Genomic DNA, 20,816 nt, shown 5'->3' with positions numbered 1-20,816 from the left:
AATTTCACACATTTCGTGAAAAAAGGGGTCTACTCATAAAATGTGTAAACTGCGTTTACACATTTATGTGTAAACCCAGCAAACGTCAATAGAAGTGTATTTTTTACACATTTTTCAAGAACGATTTTTACAGCAAAATGTGTAAAAAGTAATCATTTCTAGAACTTATATATAATGGGTGCGCATGGTTTTTTATTGCCTTCGGAATTTTCTTATTTGTGTTAATTATAAAATTATAAAGATTGCTCGAATACAATAATATTTTATTAAAAAAAGGAATGCCATCAAAAAATCAGTACCGGCGCCGGTGTTGTAAGCGTGATTGCCTCTTTCCCCAGCAGGCCTGATTTCAATCCCAGTCGGCACCGCTGGGATGTTCTGAGGCATAACATCTCTGATCACGCCGAGAATCACGCCTTCCTTCGGAAGGGAAGTAAATCCATTGGTTCCCGGTTCATGAGTTGATGGATCGATAGGTAGGATCCAGGTGTGGGAGCTTCCTTCCTGGCGTCAGTAGCATTGGTGCTCAGCACGGAAAACAAATTAAGGAAAAAAACAAAAATCAGTATGAAGCAAGCAAGTTTTTCCAAAACTTAACTATGAAAATAGTATAAATCACCTACCTTCTAGTATGTCCATCGTCGTACTGTCCAGCTTGGACCATAGTTCCTCCATTTTCCTGTTGTACTTCACTGAAATATAAACAAATTACGTGCGTAAACAAGGCAGGCTACAGCAAAGTTTGAAGTTTTTTTTACCCATTAATGAGTATAAAAATACACATTTTTTGACTGGTACTACATTCTTAAAATGTGTATTTTTTTACACATTTTAAGATCTCCAAATTTACACATTTTTTGACAGCTGCATATAAATATAAAAAATGTGTATTTTTTTACTCATTTATGTGTTTACGCTGGTTACCGTGTAAGTAAATGAAAATTACTTTGACCCGCTTTACCTACTTTTGGGTTCCTGCACTATAGTGCCGAGATGAGTGAAAAGAACTTAATTTTGGGTACTTTTTTCTAACCGTGTAGATATTTCAGTGCCAACATTTCAAAGGGGCGTAATTGATTTGGTAAACAATGGCTTTAGCCGTCGATTTCTCGCAAATAAAAGTTCACCTCTCCATATTAACAATGCTAGCTGGTAAAGGTAACATTCCTCTATCTGCTGGTGTCATTAATCTTCATGATTGAGCTTTTATTCACCAGAAATCCAAGGCTAAAGCCATTGTTTACAAATGCAATTACGCCCCTTTGAAATGTTGACACTGATTTATAAATCGTAATACGTGAACGTGTTCCGGATCGTTTTCTTTACGTCCCCGTTGTTTGCCTTCCTCCCAAAACAAAACTTTTGATTGTGTGTGTGTCATCGTGGTGCTGTCATCATCGTCGGAAAAAAGGAAAATCTCGCTGTCATCTCGCGTTTTGCAGCGGACGTCAACGCCAATCGAAAAGGGAGAAGAAAAGAACCGCAAGCTGCCTGTGAAAATCCGAAAAAGTGCACTTTTTCCGGCGATTCAATCCGAGTAACTTGCTCCAACCTAGTCCTCTGTCCACCGGCAGCCGGAAGTGAACGGATCTGACCGGTCAATTCGCAAGATGGAGCCCTACGATGTGATAGTGAACCAGCCAGTGGTGATCGACAATGTACGTATCAAACTTTTTCTTTCTGCTTTTACTGAGTGCAGCTAGGATGGATGGGAAGAAAGACGAGCGAAAGAAGAAAACTTGTCGGGGTGTGATTCGTGCGGATGAAAAATTTCTCATCGTTTGTGGGTGAGGGGGGGGGGGGGGTGCAACGAGATTAGGTTGGAAGTGCGTGGATCATCCAAGAAGGGAAAGGGGGAATGTTGGTTGATGACTGGACTCCCGATCGGTAATCGTCGCATGTTCGTGGGTGGAAGTGAAGAAGTGGGGTATGACTGTCTGAGAGGATAGCGGGCTGTTGATCTATGACATCATCATACAACGGGAAGGGAACACTGCTCGCTTAGACGATTTTTGCGGTCGAGGTGTTTAAAAATAATAAACATAATGTGGTTCACGGTTTCGTAATCATGTATTGTTATCACTCACAGGATGGAAAGAATCAGGGTCATTGGGGAAGTCGAAACGAATCGTTTCGGCTTGGTCCCATAATGTGTCCCCAGGCTGCTCCATATTAGTGGTGAAGTTTTATCAGCACCAATTGGGAATTCATTGAATCGATTGAATCCCAAGAGTACCATATGATTTTGCATTGTAAACGTAAGGTTCAAGATTTGTTCAAGAGGTTACCAAAAATCTAGTAATATGTACCGACTGTAAGATACAATTTATACTGCTTATAATCGATTATCAATTTTATATGCATTTTCGCCAGCTTTGAGTTGATAACACCAGAGTGTTGACTACACAACCTGGGAAAACTGAAAAAAAATATCTCTAAGCTTCTAAAAATGCTTCATTTGTTAGGTTTAGATCTAATTTTCTACCTACTAAGATTAACCCGTACTTAAGAGGAAGTTTACCAACAAAAAAAAATTCGGTACGTTTTTATTTTTCTAAAAATATTGGAAAAAATTATCAAAAATCCAAGAAAATTAGTTTCTTCCTTAGATTTTTGTTAATAATTACATGTAAAAAAAAAATCCATCTCATGATACAAAAATTAGACTCTCAGCAAAACAGAAAAGTCCAACTTTACGCCATAATGACTTATAAAAAGTTTTTGCACGTGAATTTTCTTTGAAAAATCAGAAAAAATGTGATTTTTAGAATTTTTGTTACCTTTTTCCAATATTAAAAAAATCAATGTAGGGGAAATGCAGGTAATGTCGGCCTAAATGTCCCTAATTTGGGCCCATACATAAATTCAGCAATCGACTACATTTTCAATAGCAACCAAAAATATCCATTAGTACCGTCCCAATGACGCGTTCATCTAGATACATTTTTTTTTAATTCTTTATTTAAGAGATTTTTAGCCGAAGGCTAGTTCATCTCTCTCTAGATACAATTAATAAATAGCAGATATTTAGCGATGGGCCCAATCTTAGATCCATAGGCCAACATTAGAGCCATTTCCCCTATTTATTTTTTCGGAGCAAGTTTGAAAGAAAGGCCAAATTGGATGTCCCATCACATAAGAAGCGATGGTACGAATCAAATTTAACATGTGATTGTCTCGACTTGCTGATTTTCGCTATGGGACTGACATGCGAAGAGCGGCAGTACAGATGACTTCTAAATTTATTTACCTTTACATATGTACCGTTGAATTTAATAAAGAATCGCATATTAATTATATTTTGAAAGATATACAACACTGCTTTTTGATTCCAAATTCGGCCTACGGGTTTCAATTTCGTACAAATACATAAGAACGTCCAGTGTTCGAAGAAAAAAAAAATCATTCATTGAGGACTCCAAAGCGAATAAAAACACATGAGATTCTTATACATTTTCACGCACTCACACTCACGACGCAAACAATTAATTCATGCTCAAAACTCATAAAATCCGTTTAAATGTAAATTGATGTCATGCACATGAATGTTTTGTTAGTTTTCCAACGAATAGTCCATAAATAACACCAAGAACAATGAATATCGTCAAAAATAAAGGAACGTTTTGTTTTTCCTTAAATCTTATCGGTGATTTTTGCGCAGTTAAATTTCACAAACTCACCAGAAAACTGAAAATAGTTTATTCAATCTAGCAGTGCTGTTTGACAGTTCGAGCAGAACAACTATTGGCAGACGTCCATACTTTTATAGTACGTTCAGACTAAAGAGCCTAAATTTATAAAGAGGCGATTTAGTTCAGACTATAGCTGATATCACGGGATAGGAACAGAAGACCGAATCATAAAAGGCCGAAAATTTATAAACCTTCCACAAAAGGCCGAAAAAATCATAAATATTTATCGTTCGGTTAATGAAAAACATTACAGTTTACGACATTCTCTAAATTAAAATGAACTGCTTATATATAACTAGTTATTAAATACATTCGAAGTGCATATAATGGCAAGTTTTTCATGACATTTTAATATCGCAAAACATTGACATATAAGCATATAAGTGCCCCTTAAAACTTGTTTAATTCAGCGGAATTCCAGTTGAGGGATATTCGGTTTACAATCCTTCACTTAGCAAACTTTGAATGTACCTCTTGTTGAAATATTGCTCATGATTAACCGAAACGAAATTAAATTGAATCAACTTTTACCATAGACTAACATCAATATACTACATTAACAATATAGTCCACTCTTCGATTTCCCACACATCATCCACTCATGATGAAAGGGCTACGGTTGGTTGCTTCTTCACATTCCAGGATATGGCAGCCCCTTGCATGGTGAACAAGTAACCTGTTGTCGATATTCTGTAACCAGGATCTCCTCCTCAATCGTCATCGCTATACTCTTGAAGTCCTCCAATTTCGTCTTTAGTATACTCTTACCAATCAGGCTAAGGCCTTGTTGTCCTCTGCTGTCCGAAGAAGTCTTTTCCACTCTACTCGATCCATGGCCACACTTCGCCAACCTCGTAGTCTGCGGAGGGTCCGCAGGCCGCCTTCGTCTTTGGTATACAGCAACATTTTCTGCGCTATTCCCTTCAGGATGATACGCTTGGTTGCTTCCATTGACGTAGCTAATGGGGGTCCCTACATGGCCAGGTCCCCTCCAGAATGATCTGGACCTCCTTCCCTTGTGTGGAGCTTTATTTAATTTAAGTTATCTATTATTCTTCTATTGATTCTATTACATCATAAAAAAGTGGAGGACGGCTAGATCATTCTGGAGGGGGTCCAGGCCTCCTAGGCATCCCCATTAGATATGCCAATGGTTGCTTCTCAATGTTGTCTACCAGAGTTGGCAGAGAATTGGCTCACAACATTCAAGGCGTACGCAATATCTGGTCGACTATTTTGCGCTACATATGACAAACAGTCAACTGCTTCCTTGGTGGGGACTCTTGACCAGGCTTCCGGAAATCTCACGCGTACACAAATGCGACAGCGAGCTGTGAGACGGAGCGTCGCATGACTCTCAAATCCATGGTGTGCTACATTAATTGTACAAAAGAGAGACCAGAACGATGCGCGCGACAAGCTACACGCTCTCAACAAATTCAAGCGTTTCAATTTTATTTTGTCTCATCGCATTGCTCTCTCAATGCGACGCATGTATTTCAATCACATGCGACTGTTTCATTGAAACATCTCAATGCGCTCTCTTGACTCTCGCGGTCTCATCATATGTGATGTTGTCGGGTGACAAGAGAAGGGACTGCAAGGGTTTGTTCACAGAAGATTTGTGTGCACATGTGGCTTTTGAAATGGGGTGAAGTTTTTAGATGGTTCCAGAAATATCTTCTAGTATAGATTCAATCAGACTCAACACATGGTTCCAGAGATATACTGGAATCACCGTAAGATCACCAACACGCAATTGCTTGTCGAAAGGATGCTAAAGGAAGGTAAAGGAAGACAAAGTGAGCGGTGGATGGCAACCTTACGGTAGTTGGGATACCGTTAGCATGTTAGCACCCCAAATAATACCGGAATATCTCTGGAACTATGTGTCCTTCAACAAGTCCTTATGCGGAAATCTTCTAAAATAGATTTTTTGGAAGCCTCTGAAGCATTCAGCATTCAGGTGGAAAAATAATTTGCACGAAATTAGACTCAGAATCCCTCAGAATACTTTTACTCAGACCAGTAAAAATATAAATGGACGATTTTGAATGTAAAACAGCACTACATTTTACTATACAAGATCATATGGTCGGCGTTAAGTCAGAAGAGACTAAGTAGCAAAATAAAAACAAAAAATGAGTTAATGATATCATAAGATCAAGGATTCCCTCAGCTACATTTCACTTTTCATCCAGATTTGAAAAATTAGAGTAGCAAGAGGAAACGGCCAAGTGATTAGTCCCATTGCATAAGGCACAATATTGAACAGTCAACTTTAAATTCGTTTTTCTCGAAATCGAAAAAAAAATTTAACAGTTCGGTCTGACTTGACCGATCATGTCAACACGCTAGTAATGATAGAACTCTGAAGATTAATATTTGTAGTTTGTCTGGCTTGAGTGAACTCTATTTTAAAGGATTATTTTCAACGCAGAAGTGTACTTTGCTGCAAAAACGATGGTGGTGACTTCTCATTACATACACAACCCAACAAACAATTGCCTATTGAAGAAACGACTTCTTGACGATTTTATTCCACTTCATGCTTAATAATACTTGTACTATTTTTAATAATAACTTCTGTTCAGGCTTTGTTCACACAAATCTGGAGAATTTATTCAACCACAACATCGAAATATTTGGTGTTGAATAAGGTATGTCTAGAAAGCTTTTATTCGACTTACAAAAGTTGTAACAGAGCTTATTCGATCAAATTTTTGATTATTCAGCGTTTATTAGACATCTGTACTTCCTTAAACAGCGATGGTATAAAGGTGTATATAGACGCTTGATTATCATGTGAAACAATGTTTAATTATTACATCATTATACATTTATTAAACGATTATTCAACTACGGGATAGTTAATCCGAAAATAAGAACGGCACGAGCAGGGTTGTTCTCGTTAGTGATTGTTGTGTCACATTATTTCTGTCGAATTTATCACATACATACATACACACACATGTCGTTAAATGGGATTCGAACCATGACCTTCCGATCACCAGCCGCTTGCCTTGCCATCTGAGCTATCCTAGAATACATCATATGAGCAGCTAAATAAGCAATAAAAGCTTGAATCTGAAAACCTATCAGCACTTCCAGCCGTAACTCTAGCTAATTCAAGGAGATGTGAGAATGATTAATTCATTCATAGTTGTTTAACATTAGACCAACGTTACCTCTCCATCTCTCTAATTTCGATGGAAAGGATGTTATTCTTTTCTATAGATCTATGAATTGGTTGTCGTGAGTGATATGATTTATGATTACGATTTAAATTAATTAGGAGTAGAACATAAATAAAAAAAAAGGGTTGAGGCTGGGATTGAACTCGCGACCTTCTACTTGGAAAGCGGAAACGGTAACCACTATGCTACCAATTTCGTTTTGTTGTTAGTCTGAAGCACTGTTGTGGAATAATGAATGAATACGCCGTTTGTAAAGCATGCAATTAAAACATGGACGCATAGTGGTATAAGAGCTATTATGCTGACTGTATTCACCTTTATTCAGCAATATTGTTAAGCAATGCAATGGTATCTAGTAATGGAGCTAGAAAACAATTATTAGACGTATAATAAAGCATGTTATTAAATCAATTGAAACATTCGGATTAAAGCATCAATTTATGTGCAAATTACACTTATTCAGTATGTTATTAGATCAAACTTCTGGTGTTGAATCAGGAAGACAGTCATCGTTTGTATAGATTTTAATAAGTATATTAATCAAATCAGAGCAATCAGTGGAATAAAGGCGCATCATCGATCTCAATGAGGTTTTCTGAGCACATAATTTGACAACCCGTTTTATTCAGCATTGTACACTGTTATAAAGCATTTATTCGATCTATATGCTTATTTGTGACTCTGAATGCAGTGTTGTGGAATAATGAATCTAATACGTCGTTTATAAAGCATTTGCAAAGCATTCAACTAAAACATGGACGCATAGTGGTATAAGAGCTATTTTGCTGACTGTATTCACCTTTATACAGCAATATTGTAAAGCAATGCAATGAAATCTAATAATGGAGCTAGAAAACATTTATAAGACGTCTAATAAAGCATTTTATTAAAGCAATTGAAAACAGTCGAATTAAAGCGACAATGTATGTGAAAATTACACTTATTCAGTTTGTTATTAGATCAAATTTCTGGTTCTGACAGTCAACGTTTATAAAGCTTTTAATAAGTAAATTAATCATATCAGAGCAAACGGCGGAATAAAGGCGCATCTACCGATCTCAATGAGCTTTTTTCAGCACATAATTCGACAACTTGTTTTATTCAGCATTGTACACTGTTATACAGCATTTATTCAATGTGTATGCTTATTTGTGACTGTGAATTGTTTGTTGGGAAGTCTACACTTAAAAATTAACCAAGTTTAACATGTTGTAAATTTGTTATGTTATGATCAATTTAGCTGAAATTTTGACAAAAAACTTCCTTTTCCATTGACCTTTGTCCGATCAGCTATGCACAAATTTTATTTTTATTGTCACCTTCCAGCAGGTGCTTCAAAAAATTTGGTATTTCTTTCACGTGAAATTCAACATATTTGTAGTTTTGCGTCAAAATTTCAGCTCAATTGATCATAACAGAACACATTTACAACATGTTAAATTTGACTAGTTTGTATGAAAACGACCTTTGTCAGATCAACTTGGCTCCACAGTGTACGTAGGTACGAAATGCTGGATTAACGTTGATGTAATAAATTTATGAAAAAGTTGTGTCATATCTGTATTACGGATTGTTGCTAAGCTTCTTGCTTCAGGAATTGTATTGAATACCTGTCAATCAACAAAACTTACTACGGCAGCAACTGAATTCTTCAGAAGTGTTAGTGCTCACAGGATAGTTCATATCAGCCACCATGATGCTGAATTGAAACAACAATTTGCGACGACAGATTTCTAAATAGTACTAGTGTTAGTACCGTGGACCCTCGGTGAAATTAAAAAAAAAGCATATCGACAGTGAGCATGCATAAGGGCGTATAAGCGATGATCGATTCTCTTCATCGATTTTCTCTTTGCATTGCTACAGCCAGTGCTGCAAAATTTCGACAATACACGGTGATACTCAAAATTCTGCTTTGGTCACTCGTTTGAGCTAACAGTCATCGTCAAGGCAAACCATGTCAATTGTCAGTAGCATTTTTGTCAGTGACGAACATGTGCTGATTTGTTTATTAGCTAAATTTGAAATGAAATTAAATGGCTTGAGCAAAACAATTACATGGAGCCATTAAAGTGAATAAGCATCTGCGTCCTGAACCGCTTGGATAACAATAATGTTTCTCAGAATGCAAGAAATTACACTTTCTGTTACCAGGTGAATCTTTGTCATTGACGAAAATATGAATGAGATTTTGACAAAGATTTTTTTGAGGATCAAGTTTATCATTGACTATGTGAAAAACAATTTTGTCAATATCGCGCAAAAGTCTGTCAATGACAATGACAAATCTCAGCACTGGCTACAGCTAAGCGATTTTTTTTTCTAGAAATTGTTCAATGCAGAGTTGTAACATGTTGTATTGGCTATCAAAAGCAACAGCAAACGCACCGAGAAACGTTAATTCTAGCGAGTTATTAACAAACGAGAAAATCGACGAAGAGAATCGATCATCGCGTTTACGCCCTTATGTATGCTCACTGTCGATATTAACGAGCAAATAAACCACAACGTAATTGTACATTTCGCTTACCAAAGCCACATCTCTTCCTTCGTTCGTTATGAATGGGCTATTTTTCAAGTTAATCCTTTAATCAAAGAAAATTGCCGCTAGGAAAACTTTGTTGGTCATAACCATCCGACACCTCTTCTCCATGTTCGATAAGAGTGTAGTAGCTAGGTCGCTTTCCATCGTTTTCAAAACAAAATAACACTTTTCCCACATCAAGAACACGAGTTGGTCTTCCAGTTGAGTTTGTTATTTCGATGTCGCATTGAGACGTCGCTTAGCGATGTCTCATTGAGAAAAGCGCATGAGCTTCGACTCACGCGACGTCGCATGATACTCGTTCTCATGAAACGCATACATCCGGAAATGTGCTGTGCTTACAAAACAGTGCGACACACTGACATTATGAGAATGTGAGCTGCGACAAAACTGAAGAGAGAGAAACTGAGAGAGATCTAGAAGATACGAAGCATCCTTTTGAGGAGATATCTATAATGGAAACAACATTAGTTAGTGATTCTAGCTTTACTGCACCTAGTGTAAAGAAAGAATCACAAGAAGGCCCAGGAGTCAATTGTACAGAATTGAAGGAAAAAGATAGGCTGATCAAAAAGCTGATGAGGAAAGTTCGACGTGAGACATTATCGCCAAAGAAAAGGAAGTCGAAGGATAATTCCAGGCGCAGTAAGAAACACACATCAAAACAAAGCTTTCGAGCTCCAAACGATCACCAGGACCTAGACAAAGGGTAGCAATAAAAATGAGGATTGTTTTTACAGCATCTTTTATGAATCATTCGAATTTCCTGTTGGGTAACTGCACTTTGTACATTTCGCTTATAAAGGAGAGTGCTACAAATCTCTTGCGTATGAGACTGCTATGACTATGAGACTATTCGTATTGCGTCTCGCATACGGTAGCGCGCGCACTGAAAGCCCCAAGCAACACAGAAAACATCTCAATTCTTTTATTTTTCTTTTTAAGTTGCCCAGAAATCCCTCAAATGGTACAGGGAATACATCTTGATACGACAAAGTTTCAACTTTGTTGCTTCATTTACTTTAGGTCACAATAATGAAACTCAATTGTTTCAATGTACTGCTTAGATGACCTGTCAAATAATGCCTCCAATGGGAGGAGCAAACATGTTACACTCAAATTGGTATGAAGTTATATGCTACGTGATATTGTATGAAACACTTGAGCAACAAATCTAACTTGTGTTGTGTTTGTTGAATGGGAGTTCCATAAAACATTATGTTTCTTAAAACTTTAGTGCAACAGAGTGTGAACTATATGTTTTTTGTACCTATTGAGCAACTGTTTCGAAATGTTACTAAAAAGTTGACGAACCAAGATGTGTTGAAGAACCTATTTGCAATCTTGTTCCAATTAAGCGTATGAATCTATAAGTTGTTACTTGTTACTATACTATAAGTTGTTACTTGTAAAGTATTTTTTTTTAATTAACTATGCTGATTAGAATTTAGGTTTGCGGGCACTTCATGAAATAGGGGTCTGGTAAGTGTGTTTTAGTTGCCCACTGATGTGACGGGGTGTGGCATCTACCAGCTTGTCAAAATATCTTGTGGGTGATCGGCTCACAACAGAGCGCTGCGTTGCCTTACAGAGATGAAAAAGTCCCTGGGTACATTATGTAGAGTGACCACTGACCATATCTTTGATATTGCTTTTATTAAACATGACTTTGAGTTTTAAGAACTCATCATCATGCTTATTTAATTCGGTTGGAATGAAACCAAAAATTAATCACATTCGCAAACACAACCGCACATAAATACAAATAAATATGGTTGTACTGAACATGTTGACCCGCAATGTACACAATTACAATGCTGTAGGTAAGACTGGCAGCCATATGTAATCCACCAGAAATAATCATAATAAACTTATTTTGCAATTTATTCATGTTCACACCCTATTAACATAAAAACATTAAATACTTATTACAGCTCTAATAATTTCCAATAGTTTCAATACAAATATTTTATTTTACAGATCAATTTTTATTTCGACATATTTTCAAGCTGCAAATTTGTGGCATCAACTTATAAGTTTTTGAAGGCGTATATATTTAATCGAAGCAAAATGTGTAATTTCACTATAAAACCAGATGCGTTTGAAAAAAAAGACTAGTTATCAATATTTTAAAGTAATTAATATAATACTTTTATTCAATGACTTTTTCTACGATTGTCATCTCTGATTTTGCAGTCTGAATAAAAACATCAGTATGCTTTTTCCGCATCACCTCACAAAAAATATCCAATACATTTATGTGGTTTACTTGAATGTCATTTACATGTATTCGAAAACATCACAATACTGTTTTAAATATTTCAGGGAAACATTGCAGTTAAGTCAGTTAAAACCTCATTTACAACTTGTGTCATTCAAATATCATGTTACATGCATCTTATTTGCAACACCTTATGCCACAAACATAAGTTGCAAAGAGACTCCACCTTCTGCGCTTTTTAAGGTACAATGAAGTTTTATATGTGGTGCGTTGTCCCTAGTTTAGACCGTCTATTAGCCACACTAAGGTTGTTGTTACTAGCTGAGAAACAAATGGTGTTGCTTGGGGCCTGCTCTTGACATCTGTGCTGCCTCATCAGCCGTTTTGGGATACATCGATATATCTAATCTCAGACTTCACTGAAACAAAGATAATAGTTAGGAATACTATTTTGCAGAAAACACTTATTTTCAGTATAACTACGCTTAATACCGTTAAATCTACCATGATTTCAGTATAGTTGACTATAAATATAATCAAATTTACTACCATTCTGTCAAAACGACTATGCTGACTCAAACGGTATAGTAGTTTTGATAGAAAAATTAGTCAAATTAAATGAATTTCGTTTCTGCACAAATCTATTGGTGGGAGTATTTAATTTAAACCATCAATATAGTATTTTTGCCAATGGATTTTGTTTCTGTGTTGGATGTGCTGGTGTTGCTACGGGAGTAGCGTCTGTCATCCCAAAGCGCTGGATTATCTCTTGAATGTTAGATTGTCGGTCCAACGAAAGATGCCCTTGCACTCGATCTCTAACAATTCGAATACCCTGGCAGTGTGAAGCTTCACCCAAGTCTTTTATTTGGAACTTATTCATCAAACATTTCTTCACAGCGGCGCCGGTGGTGTAGTGGTAAGCGTGATTACCTCTCACTTTAGCAGGCCTGGATTCAATCTCAGTCGGCGCCGCCGGGATGGTCTGAGGCATAACATCTCTGATCACGCCTGGCTTCGGAAGGGAAGTAAAGCCGTTGGTCCCCGGTTCATGAGTTATAGTCGATATGTAAGGTCCAGGTGTGGGAGCTGCCTCCCTGGCGTCGGTAGCATTGGTGCTCAGCACGGAAAACAAATCAAGGAAAAAACAAACATTTCTTCAGCTTCTTCTTCAACACCCGGTTTTTTGTAAATATCGGTAGGTCATCTACGTTTATCGTGACAAATAGCATAATGTCACCATCCAGGACAAAGTACAGGCACGCATATACTTGTGATCGTTGCAGTCCGAAGTCTCGCAATACGGCATCAAGCTTTCCGTTGCATACACGGCTCGACTGCTTGAGGCCGTATAGCGCTTCTTGAGTCTGCACACCTTGCCGTTGACTTTATCGAATCCTTTCGGCTGCATCATGTACAATTCTTCATCGCCTAGCTCACCCTGCAGGAAAAGTGAACACATCCATCTTGGTCCACATCGAAATCGAATTGTTGAATAACATACTACCATATGCATCTTCATAGTCGATTCCTGGTTTCTGTGTTTCTCCCTTCACCACGGGTCTCGCTTTGTATCGCTGTATGTTGCCGTCGGGTTCACGCTTTTTTAAGAACCCACTTATTACGGATTGCCGCATTACGTCTGATTCTGGTCCAACGATGCGATTTCTTCCTTCATCGCTTGTATCCACAGCTTTCGATCAAGTCGCCGCATGACCTCGTCGTAGGATTGTCGATCGTCCTTCATCGATCGTTGATGAATCGGATGGCTGCGTGAGAAAATCATCACCAGAAAATGAACCGTAACTAACAAAATTATCATACTTGCCTGGGTATACGTGCTCCCGACCCTTGTTGACTTTCAACTGGTGGGAGCGCAGGTTCGTTGCAGGCATCTTCGGAATCATCAAAACATTAGCTGAGCTGCTGTCCGCTGATTCTTCCTCGTCAGAGCTGACTTCGTTCTCATCAGAACATTTTATAGGAATTACGACTTCTTCTGTGAACAGCTCCATGAATTCGAATCCGGCTTCGAATCATGTTCACAAGCTGAAACGGACTTTGGCATGCTTTCGCTGATCACGGTTACATCTCTACCAGTGGCGTCCCGTAACCTCACTTTTTACCTGTGCACCAACTTTAAAAACCAGATTTTATGCCATATTCATACTCGAATCGGTTAAAAAATACATTTAATCTTCTAGTTCTCAAATTAACGTGCATTAACGTACAGTCCGCCTTCTTCGACACCATGGATTATCAATTCACCATCATAATCTAGCACCTCGCACTTGTCTGCCGAGAAAATAACATTATGGCCTCATGAAGTAATAAAATTGGGTTGTTAGCGGAATGCTTAAATAAAACAGCAAAAAGGCTATCTTCCATTTAATTCCACTTAATTAATTTTGGTATCCATGACAGATACGTATTTCGATTACAATATGCAGTCTTCATCAGTGTCATTCCCACTAAAGAACTTCTAAGTACTCATCCCTACACGCTAACTTCAGCTTACTCACCGGGTGAGTCGATCGTACTCACTTTCGTCCGATGTATCGAGTTGTCAAAAACTGAGTAAACCAGAAATGTCAAATTGAGTAAAAGCCACTCAGGCAGCAAAATCCTGGACTTGGAAAAAAATACCAGTCATGTCGGAGGAATCGTCCTGAGAAAGGTTACTTAAAACCGGCTGAAATGCCTTCAGGTAACTAGTAATAGCTTAGGGAAACGGTGTTGAACTATTTTCTGCTCCGGTAGAATTAATCCGGAGCAGGAAATTTCCATTTCCTTGAATAAAAATCAAAACAAAAACCCTCCCCGCGACTGAAAATATCGCCGAGTGGATTTGACTCAGTCTACGTGAGAACGTCATTTACTCAAAAGTGAGTCAACATAAGGCTACTCAATTTTGAGTAGTCCTACTTGCCGCTGAGATGAGTACATTCGACTCATTACTTGAACACTGTCCATGCTCACTATACCCCACCTGTTCACTATGCCCCTCCTTCCCCTATAAGTTCCATTATTCTCATTCAAAATTCACGTACAAATTACGTGAAAAACATTTTAAACAAAACGGAATATCACGTAAAAGTTACCTGTTTTCATCCCGATTTCACTTAAGCTGTACGTGGAAATCAGGTCTTATTACTTATTTACCTGAATAATTACGTAGATAATCGCAGTTGTATTTTGATCGGCTACGTGCAATTCCGGTGAAAGTTACGTGAAAAATAGGGTGGACGAAAACCACCTATGTTTTCACGTAAATCGGACGTGACGATTTTTCAGAGTGTATTTGAAGTCCATGAGTGCTCAATTTTGGCCAAACGATGCTCTGAGACATGATGAATCATCATACAAAAAATGAGCGCCCTATTTACCCTTAAATGTTCATGAATAAAAAACTAATTGTGACGTAGGCTCATCGCTTACGTGTATTTTGTCATGGCAAGGTTCTTACAATTTTAATAATTTTTAAGCGTTAATCCACTGACCTCTATCATGTGCTAGGAACTAGATATTGCTCGATTTTGAATCACTCGGAAATGTCATTCAATGATAACGATCCCGTTTACCGCAAATGTCAATCTTCAAACTCGGCGGATTGCCAATCTGATAGCGTTGATCCGGGCAGGGACACGTCACCGCATACGGATGGCGATGATAGCGAGGGCACTGCCGCACATAGTCTTCCGTGGGTCTTGGTAAGTTCGGATAACGCTTCTCACAAACGTCGAAGTAGGGTAACTTGTGCGACTGGCCATTGTGATCCCGGTAGTAGTCCCGATGCTTCTGACAAAGCAGGTAGAATTCGTCAATTTCCCGCAGCCGTCCCTGGTCGAAAACGGTGAAATTTCCTCCAACCTTGGGCAGCACTCGACAAATCTGACGACGAATTTTATTGCGATCAAATGACATATCTTCTTCTTGTTCTTGCAGGGTTCTGGTATGATCAAAGCTGGTTTCGCCGGTGATCACATTCCAAAGTGCCGGTTTCCAAATTAGTAAGTGTCACGGAACGTTTCATGACATGCTTTTCTATTTGCTAACACTTTGTTTCTGTAGTATTGGCAGACCGAAGCACGTGCGTGTTATGGCTGGCGCCTTGGAGGGGGACTTGTTTGTGGGACCAAAAGCCGAAGACTACCGTGGACTGCTCAGTATCCGCTACCCGATGGAGCACGGTATCGTCACCGACTGGAACGATATGGAGAAAATTTGGACGTACATCTACAGCAAAGATGAACTATCCACATTTGCCGAGGAGCATCCGGTCCTGCTGACGGAAGCTCCACTAAATCCGAGGAAAAATCGCGAAAAGGCTGCGGAAATCTTTTTCGAAACGTTGGGAGTGCCAGCTCTGTTTGTATCGATGCAGGCAGTGCTCAGTCTTTACGCCACCGGTCGTGTCACTGGTGTGGTGTTGGATTCCGGTGATGGGGTGACCCATGCCGTTCCGATCTACGAGGGTTTCGCCATGCCTCACAGTATCATGCGAGTGGATATTGCGGGTCGGGACGTTACCCGTTATCTCAGGACGCTAATCCGAAAGGAAGGCTTCAATTTCCGCACAACGGCCGAATTCGAGATTGTAAGATCGATCAAGGAGAAGGTCTGCTATCTACCGACGGTTCCGCAGAAAGAGGAAACCGTCGATGCGGAGAAGGTGAAGTACACTTTGCCGGATGGAAATGTACTGGAAATCGGTCCGGCGCGGTATCGAGCCCCGGAGGTACTGTTCCGACCGCACATGCTTGGCGAAGAGTGCGAGGGTATTCACGAAGTGCTGATGTATTCGATCCAGAAATCCGATATGGATCTGCGGAAGATGCTGTATCAGAACATTGTACTATCCGGTGGTTCAACGCTGTTCAAGGGCTTCGGCGATCGGTTATTGTCGGAGATTAGGAAGCACGTGGCCAAGGATATGAAGATTAGGGTGAGTAGTGATCGTTGAATTCTAGGCTACTAGGCCTCTGCTGCTTTCAACTTTGCAATTATATCTCCTTATGATTATGTTGATGTTTTTGTATTTCAATACCTACTTCAGAAGAGTTCTAGGAACACTAACTCGCCTTTATTAATTTCGTAACAACAACAAATCTCGTCCACAGATCGCTGCACCTCAGGAGCGAATCTATTCCACCTGGATGGGTGGTTCGATTCTGGCATCGCTCGACACGTTCAAGAAGATGTGGGTTGCGAAGCGAGAGTTCGACGAAGACGGGCAGCGGGCAATTCATCGAAAGACATTCTAAAGTATAATCACCAAACCGGCGAGACGGCTTTCATATAGACGAACATGCATTACATACACACCCACTCAGCACGTACTAGGCTCTCACTCAACATTCAAACACACATACAACACACAAACAACTCTCAGGTCGCAGTGCAACCATGCTTCGATGTCAACAAGGTGGCGCAGATCGGAGACCAATCAGGGAATCGTCGTAGCAGGTTTGAAGGGAAATGGACCGAGAAGGTAAGTCTATGCTTTTTAAATTTCTACGGTGAAGAATTGGCCCCATGTTGTGTTGCGCGGTGGATAGAGCAGGAACCAACCGAGGGAGTAAGCCTATGGGGTGTTCTACATTGAAAGTATCTTCACTCTTTAATTTTCGAGTACGGTTAAACAATCGCTATGTGAGATTCGTTCATTAGACAGTTTTGCTTAGACAGGAAGAAAGTAAAGGTGTTTTGTTGCGTTAGGACCCGAAATATAATATATAATGTGATTGACATCGTGTGGGCACTGTTTATTGTTGCTTGCTGTCTGTTCGTGAGAACGCAGTCAAGATATTTTTGAAAGTTTGATTTCTAGATACATTTGTGTTCGTTTTTAAATTACAAATATTGCTTAAAACGTTGAGTTTGAACTATCTCGATATCCGTTCAATTGCTTTTATTTCATACAATGCACAACGGTTGAAATGAAACCAGTCTCAATAATACCCTGTTTTACGCTACTTGGATTGTTTGATCTTCTTATCTATGTTCTTAAATGCAGAAATATGCAATTTTGAAATCCATTCCAGCTCTGTTTTCTTATGTGTTTGTGCTCCTACTATTTCTGAACTTTTCCACAAAATGTCTTCTACTAAAGTCGTTGCATAATTCCGGCTTCGAGCAGCTTGATTTTTCTTCTTCCAAACTAAAAACGAAATCTCTCTCAAACGGTTACATACACACTGCGATGAGGATCTTTTATCGAAAGCAAAAAAAAACTGTAAACAGTGGATCGCTTCATTGGCTAAGACTAGTAAGTTATAATTTAATTATTTATATACTTAACAAAAACCAAGAAGGTAAAACAATATAAAGATAATCTAAATAAACTAATGAAGTAGATATTATGTAATGAAATTGAATGCGATAGTGCGGAAGATTTGAAGTAACAATTACGTGGGTACGTAGTAACAAGTGGAAATCGACTGCGAGAGAAGAAAATATATATATCGGTAAAGTGAAACTAACCGGAATATGTGTCAGATGTGTTTTGGTGATGTAGAACAAAAGAACCTCATGTTGTTGTTGTTGTTGTTGTTGTTGATTGGTGCAGAAAATGCTCGACTGAAAACCTCGTAAACTGGGATGAAACCAGCAAACAGTAGATTTGTGTAGATTTGTTCAGTATTAACAGTAATACCATAGAGGTAACTCTAAGACTAGTAGGTCCCGAAGAAACGAGCTCTACTTTTTGGCTCTGCTCTGGTACTATCTTCGGTCCCAAGCTAATCGATTCATCCCTCGAAACATAGGAAAATCCACTAACCCCTCATTTTATCTGTCAAACTTTCTTAGCGAATCAAAACAAACATTGTGTAGTACTAGAATTTCGACTAGAATAGGATACGTTAATCGTTTGCTTGGGACCAATAGGCTAGTCAAGTAGTGAGCCAATTTAAAATCGTTAAATTCGTATTGATTGTTGGTAATACTCAGTTTTATATACTCTAACGGTCTTACTCAAATGCACCTAAACCGATAGATTTTAGAAATGGAAGAAGCCACTTTTAAATGCACTTTTTCATATAGGGGAAAGTGGGGCAGTTTGACCACCAGCTCACTAATGATACCAAATTCAGTGAAAAATTCGAATGAATTTTAACCAAATGTATAGTTTCAAGCCCTATTATTAAATTGCCCCAATTTCTCCTATTGCCAATTTGCCGTTACACATTTTACCGGAGGCATTGTGTTCGGGGTGTTAATGGTTGCAGTTGTCATGAAAGGGGTGCTCCGTTTTCAACACGAACAAATCGCTTGTTAACCCATACATTTCTTGGCACACTTTGATAGTTTATGTTACTTGACGTACTCTTGTAGGCAGAGCCGTACTCAGGATTTTTGTTTAGGTGGCGAACTTTCAGTTTTTGAATGTGTTTCACATTCCATAAGGGCAGTCAAATTCTGTTTACTCGGACATAAAGCGGGAGTATTCAGCCCAGAGATGCAAGGCGCATTTAGAAAAAAAAAACTTCAACGATATCAACATGTCTTCACATGTCATCACCGCTACTTTTAAATTTTTTGGGCGGGGGAAGGTGTTCATGTTCAATATTCCAGATTTATATAACAGAGTCTGCCCAGATGTACAGGGATCTTCTAAAGAAGTCCGAATTAGCTTGGAGAACCGCTCACTGTTCACCTCCGGAATCTACGTTCGCTCTTTATTAAGTCCGAAGCTCTACAAGTCACATGCCGTAGCTATATGAAATATTTCACAGACGTCCTTGAGCGATAACATCATTGTGCTGGGTTATTATAATCTCCCTCATTTACTCTGGAATTTCGGCGAGGACATGAATGGGTATCTGCCTTCAAACTCATTAACGGAGCAGGAAGTGGCTCTTACCGAAGAATTGCTTGCTAATGGTCTAATTCAGGCTGGATTTGGCATTCACTATCAATCCAGACGTTTTTGATCTCCTTAAACCAGCGGTTCCACTGCTTAATGTTTACATCCAATATGCCCGATCATCATGATGCTCCAGACGTATTTGATCTTAAAATCTGTGACCTAACCGCCCTAGAGCACATACTTGCAGCTGTTAATTGGTCCCGGATTCTGAACGGTGATTCAGTGAACGTCGTTACAAACCAGTTCTACGAAAAATTGCACGCAATTTTCCACGAGTGTTCTCCTCTTCGTAGACCTTTCTCCGGCTACTATGCGTGGAAACCCTGGTGGAATACAGACGTAAGCTCCGCAACAAACTCCGCGAGGCCCGCAAACGGGTTTTCATCTCTAAATCCGAGGACAACCGAAATACTCTTCGTTCAATCGAAACTCAATGCAACGAACTGGCCGATAGCTACGAAGAACATGTTCAATAAACACAGTCTAACCTGAGATAAAACCCATCGAATTGTGCTAGATCGTGTAACCACAACATCGCCGAAAGAGGTCGCAAATTTGTTGGCTACGTTTTTCAATGTGTTTATTTGTTTATTGAAAAATTCAACTGATAATTATTGTCTAAATGAATAAAACTTCAACTAAATAGTTACAGTCAACAGTACGGAAATGCCTAGTAGCCGATGACGAAACACGTCAGCGAACACGTTGAAGTTGAAGAAGTTGTTGAATTGCCGGCTGATTTCTCGAATTGGCTCATGTTGTGTATAATTTCGGCGCCGTGGCTCTAAAAACCGAAATTCGAGTTGACGAAGAGGCCTCTCAGGGGCATACAGGCTGTGACAACAGTGTTGGACAGTCAATGTCATCCGTAAGCAGCTTTCCAGCGAACATTGCTTGAGCGACCGCCCGTCTCACATCTAATGGTTCGTTTCCCAGGAGACGGCAACGCTCCTCGTACCGTGACAAGTTCGTTGAGTCACGCCAGTTGAGGAAACGAAGAGCATATCTCACAAACTTGCGTTGAACTGATTTGTTGAAGCGAAGCTGTTAGCAATCGAAGCAAGCCTTGACAACTTAATTATAAACGTCTTAAATAAAATTATTTCTTCTCTAACCACTACCAAAGACAGACGTCTTTAGCTACTCTCTACAGGTTATGGGCCTGTCGTGAAAGAAGATAAAAAAAATGAGTACAAGTTCGAATTCCAACGGAGTTTCTCAAGGCGGTTCCTCAAGTATTCCTCCCATCGAGAGGTTGACTGGACGGGACAACTGGTCCTCATAGAAGTTC

At 39.2% G+C, this 20,816-nt stretch overlaps 2 protein-coding genes across 2 annotated transcripts in view; one reads left to right on the top strand and one right to left on the bottom strand.

Moving 5' to 3' along the window:
* Nucleotides 1-20,816, bottom strand: part of LOC135704222 (cytoplasmic 60S subunit biogenesis factor ZNF622) — a 530,133-nt gene that overhangs the window by 283,088 nt on the left and 226,229 nt on the right. The window lies entirely within an intron of this gene.
* Nucleotides 1,417-18,145, top strand: Arp1 (Actin-related protein 1). The gene is made up of 4 exons (XM_065225696.1): nt 1,417-1,658; nt 15,601-15,665; nt 15,727-16,600; nt 16,776-18,145. Exons 1-4 carry the CDS (start codon nt 1,611-1,613, stop codon nt 16,917-16,919), a joined length of 1,131 nt encoding a protein of 376 aa, XP_065081768.1. The 5' UTR covers nt 1,417-1,610; the 3' UTR covers nt 16,920-18,145.

Source organism: Ochlerotatus camptorhynchus, unplaced genomic scaffold (assembly GCF_037179485.1).
Source record: "Ochlerotatus camptorhynchus isolate MF236.1 unplaced genomic scaffold, CSIRO-AGI_Acam_v1.1 ptg000232l, whole genome shotgun sequence".
In the NCBI taxonomy this organism is placed as follows: Eukaryota; Metazoa; Arthropoda; class Insecta; order Diptera; family Culicidae; genus Ochlerotatus; species Ochlerotatus camptorhynchus.
The sequence above is the reverse complement of the archived record's forward strand: the minus strand, read 5'-3'. Positions and strand labels throughout refer to the sequence as shown.

Excerpts from the sequence above, each read along its gene's own strand:
- Arp1 (XM_065225696.1), top strand. The coding sequence starts at position 1,611 with ATGGAGCCCTACGATGTGATAGTGAACCAGCCAGTGGTGATCGACAAT. Across the intron at positions 1,659-15,600 it reads AGCCAGTGGTGATCGACAAT|GGTTCTGGTATGATCAAAGC; the intron begins GTACGTATCAAA and ends TTGTTCTTGCAG. Across the intron at positions 16,601-16,775 it reads CCAAGGATATGAAGATTAGG|ATCGCTGCACCTCAGGAGCG; the intron begins GTGAGTAGTGAT and ends TCTCGTCCACAG.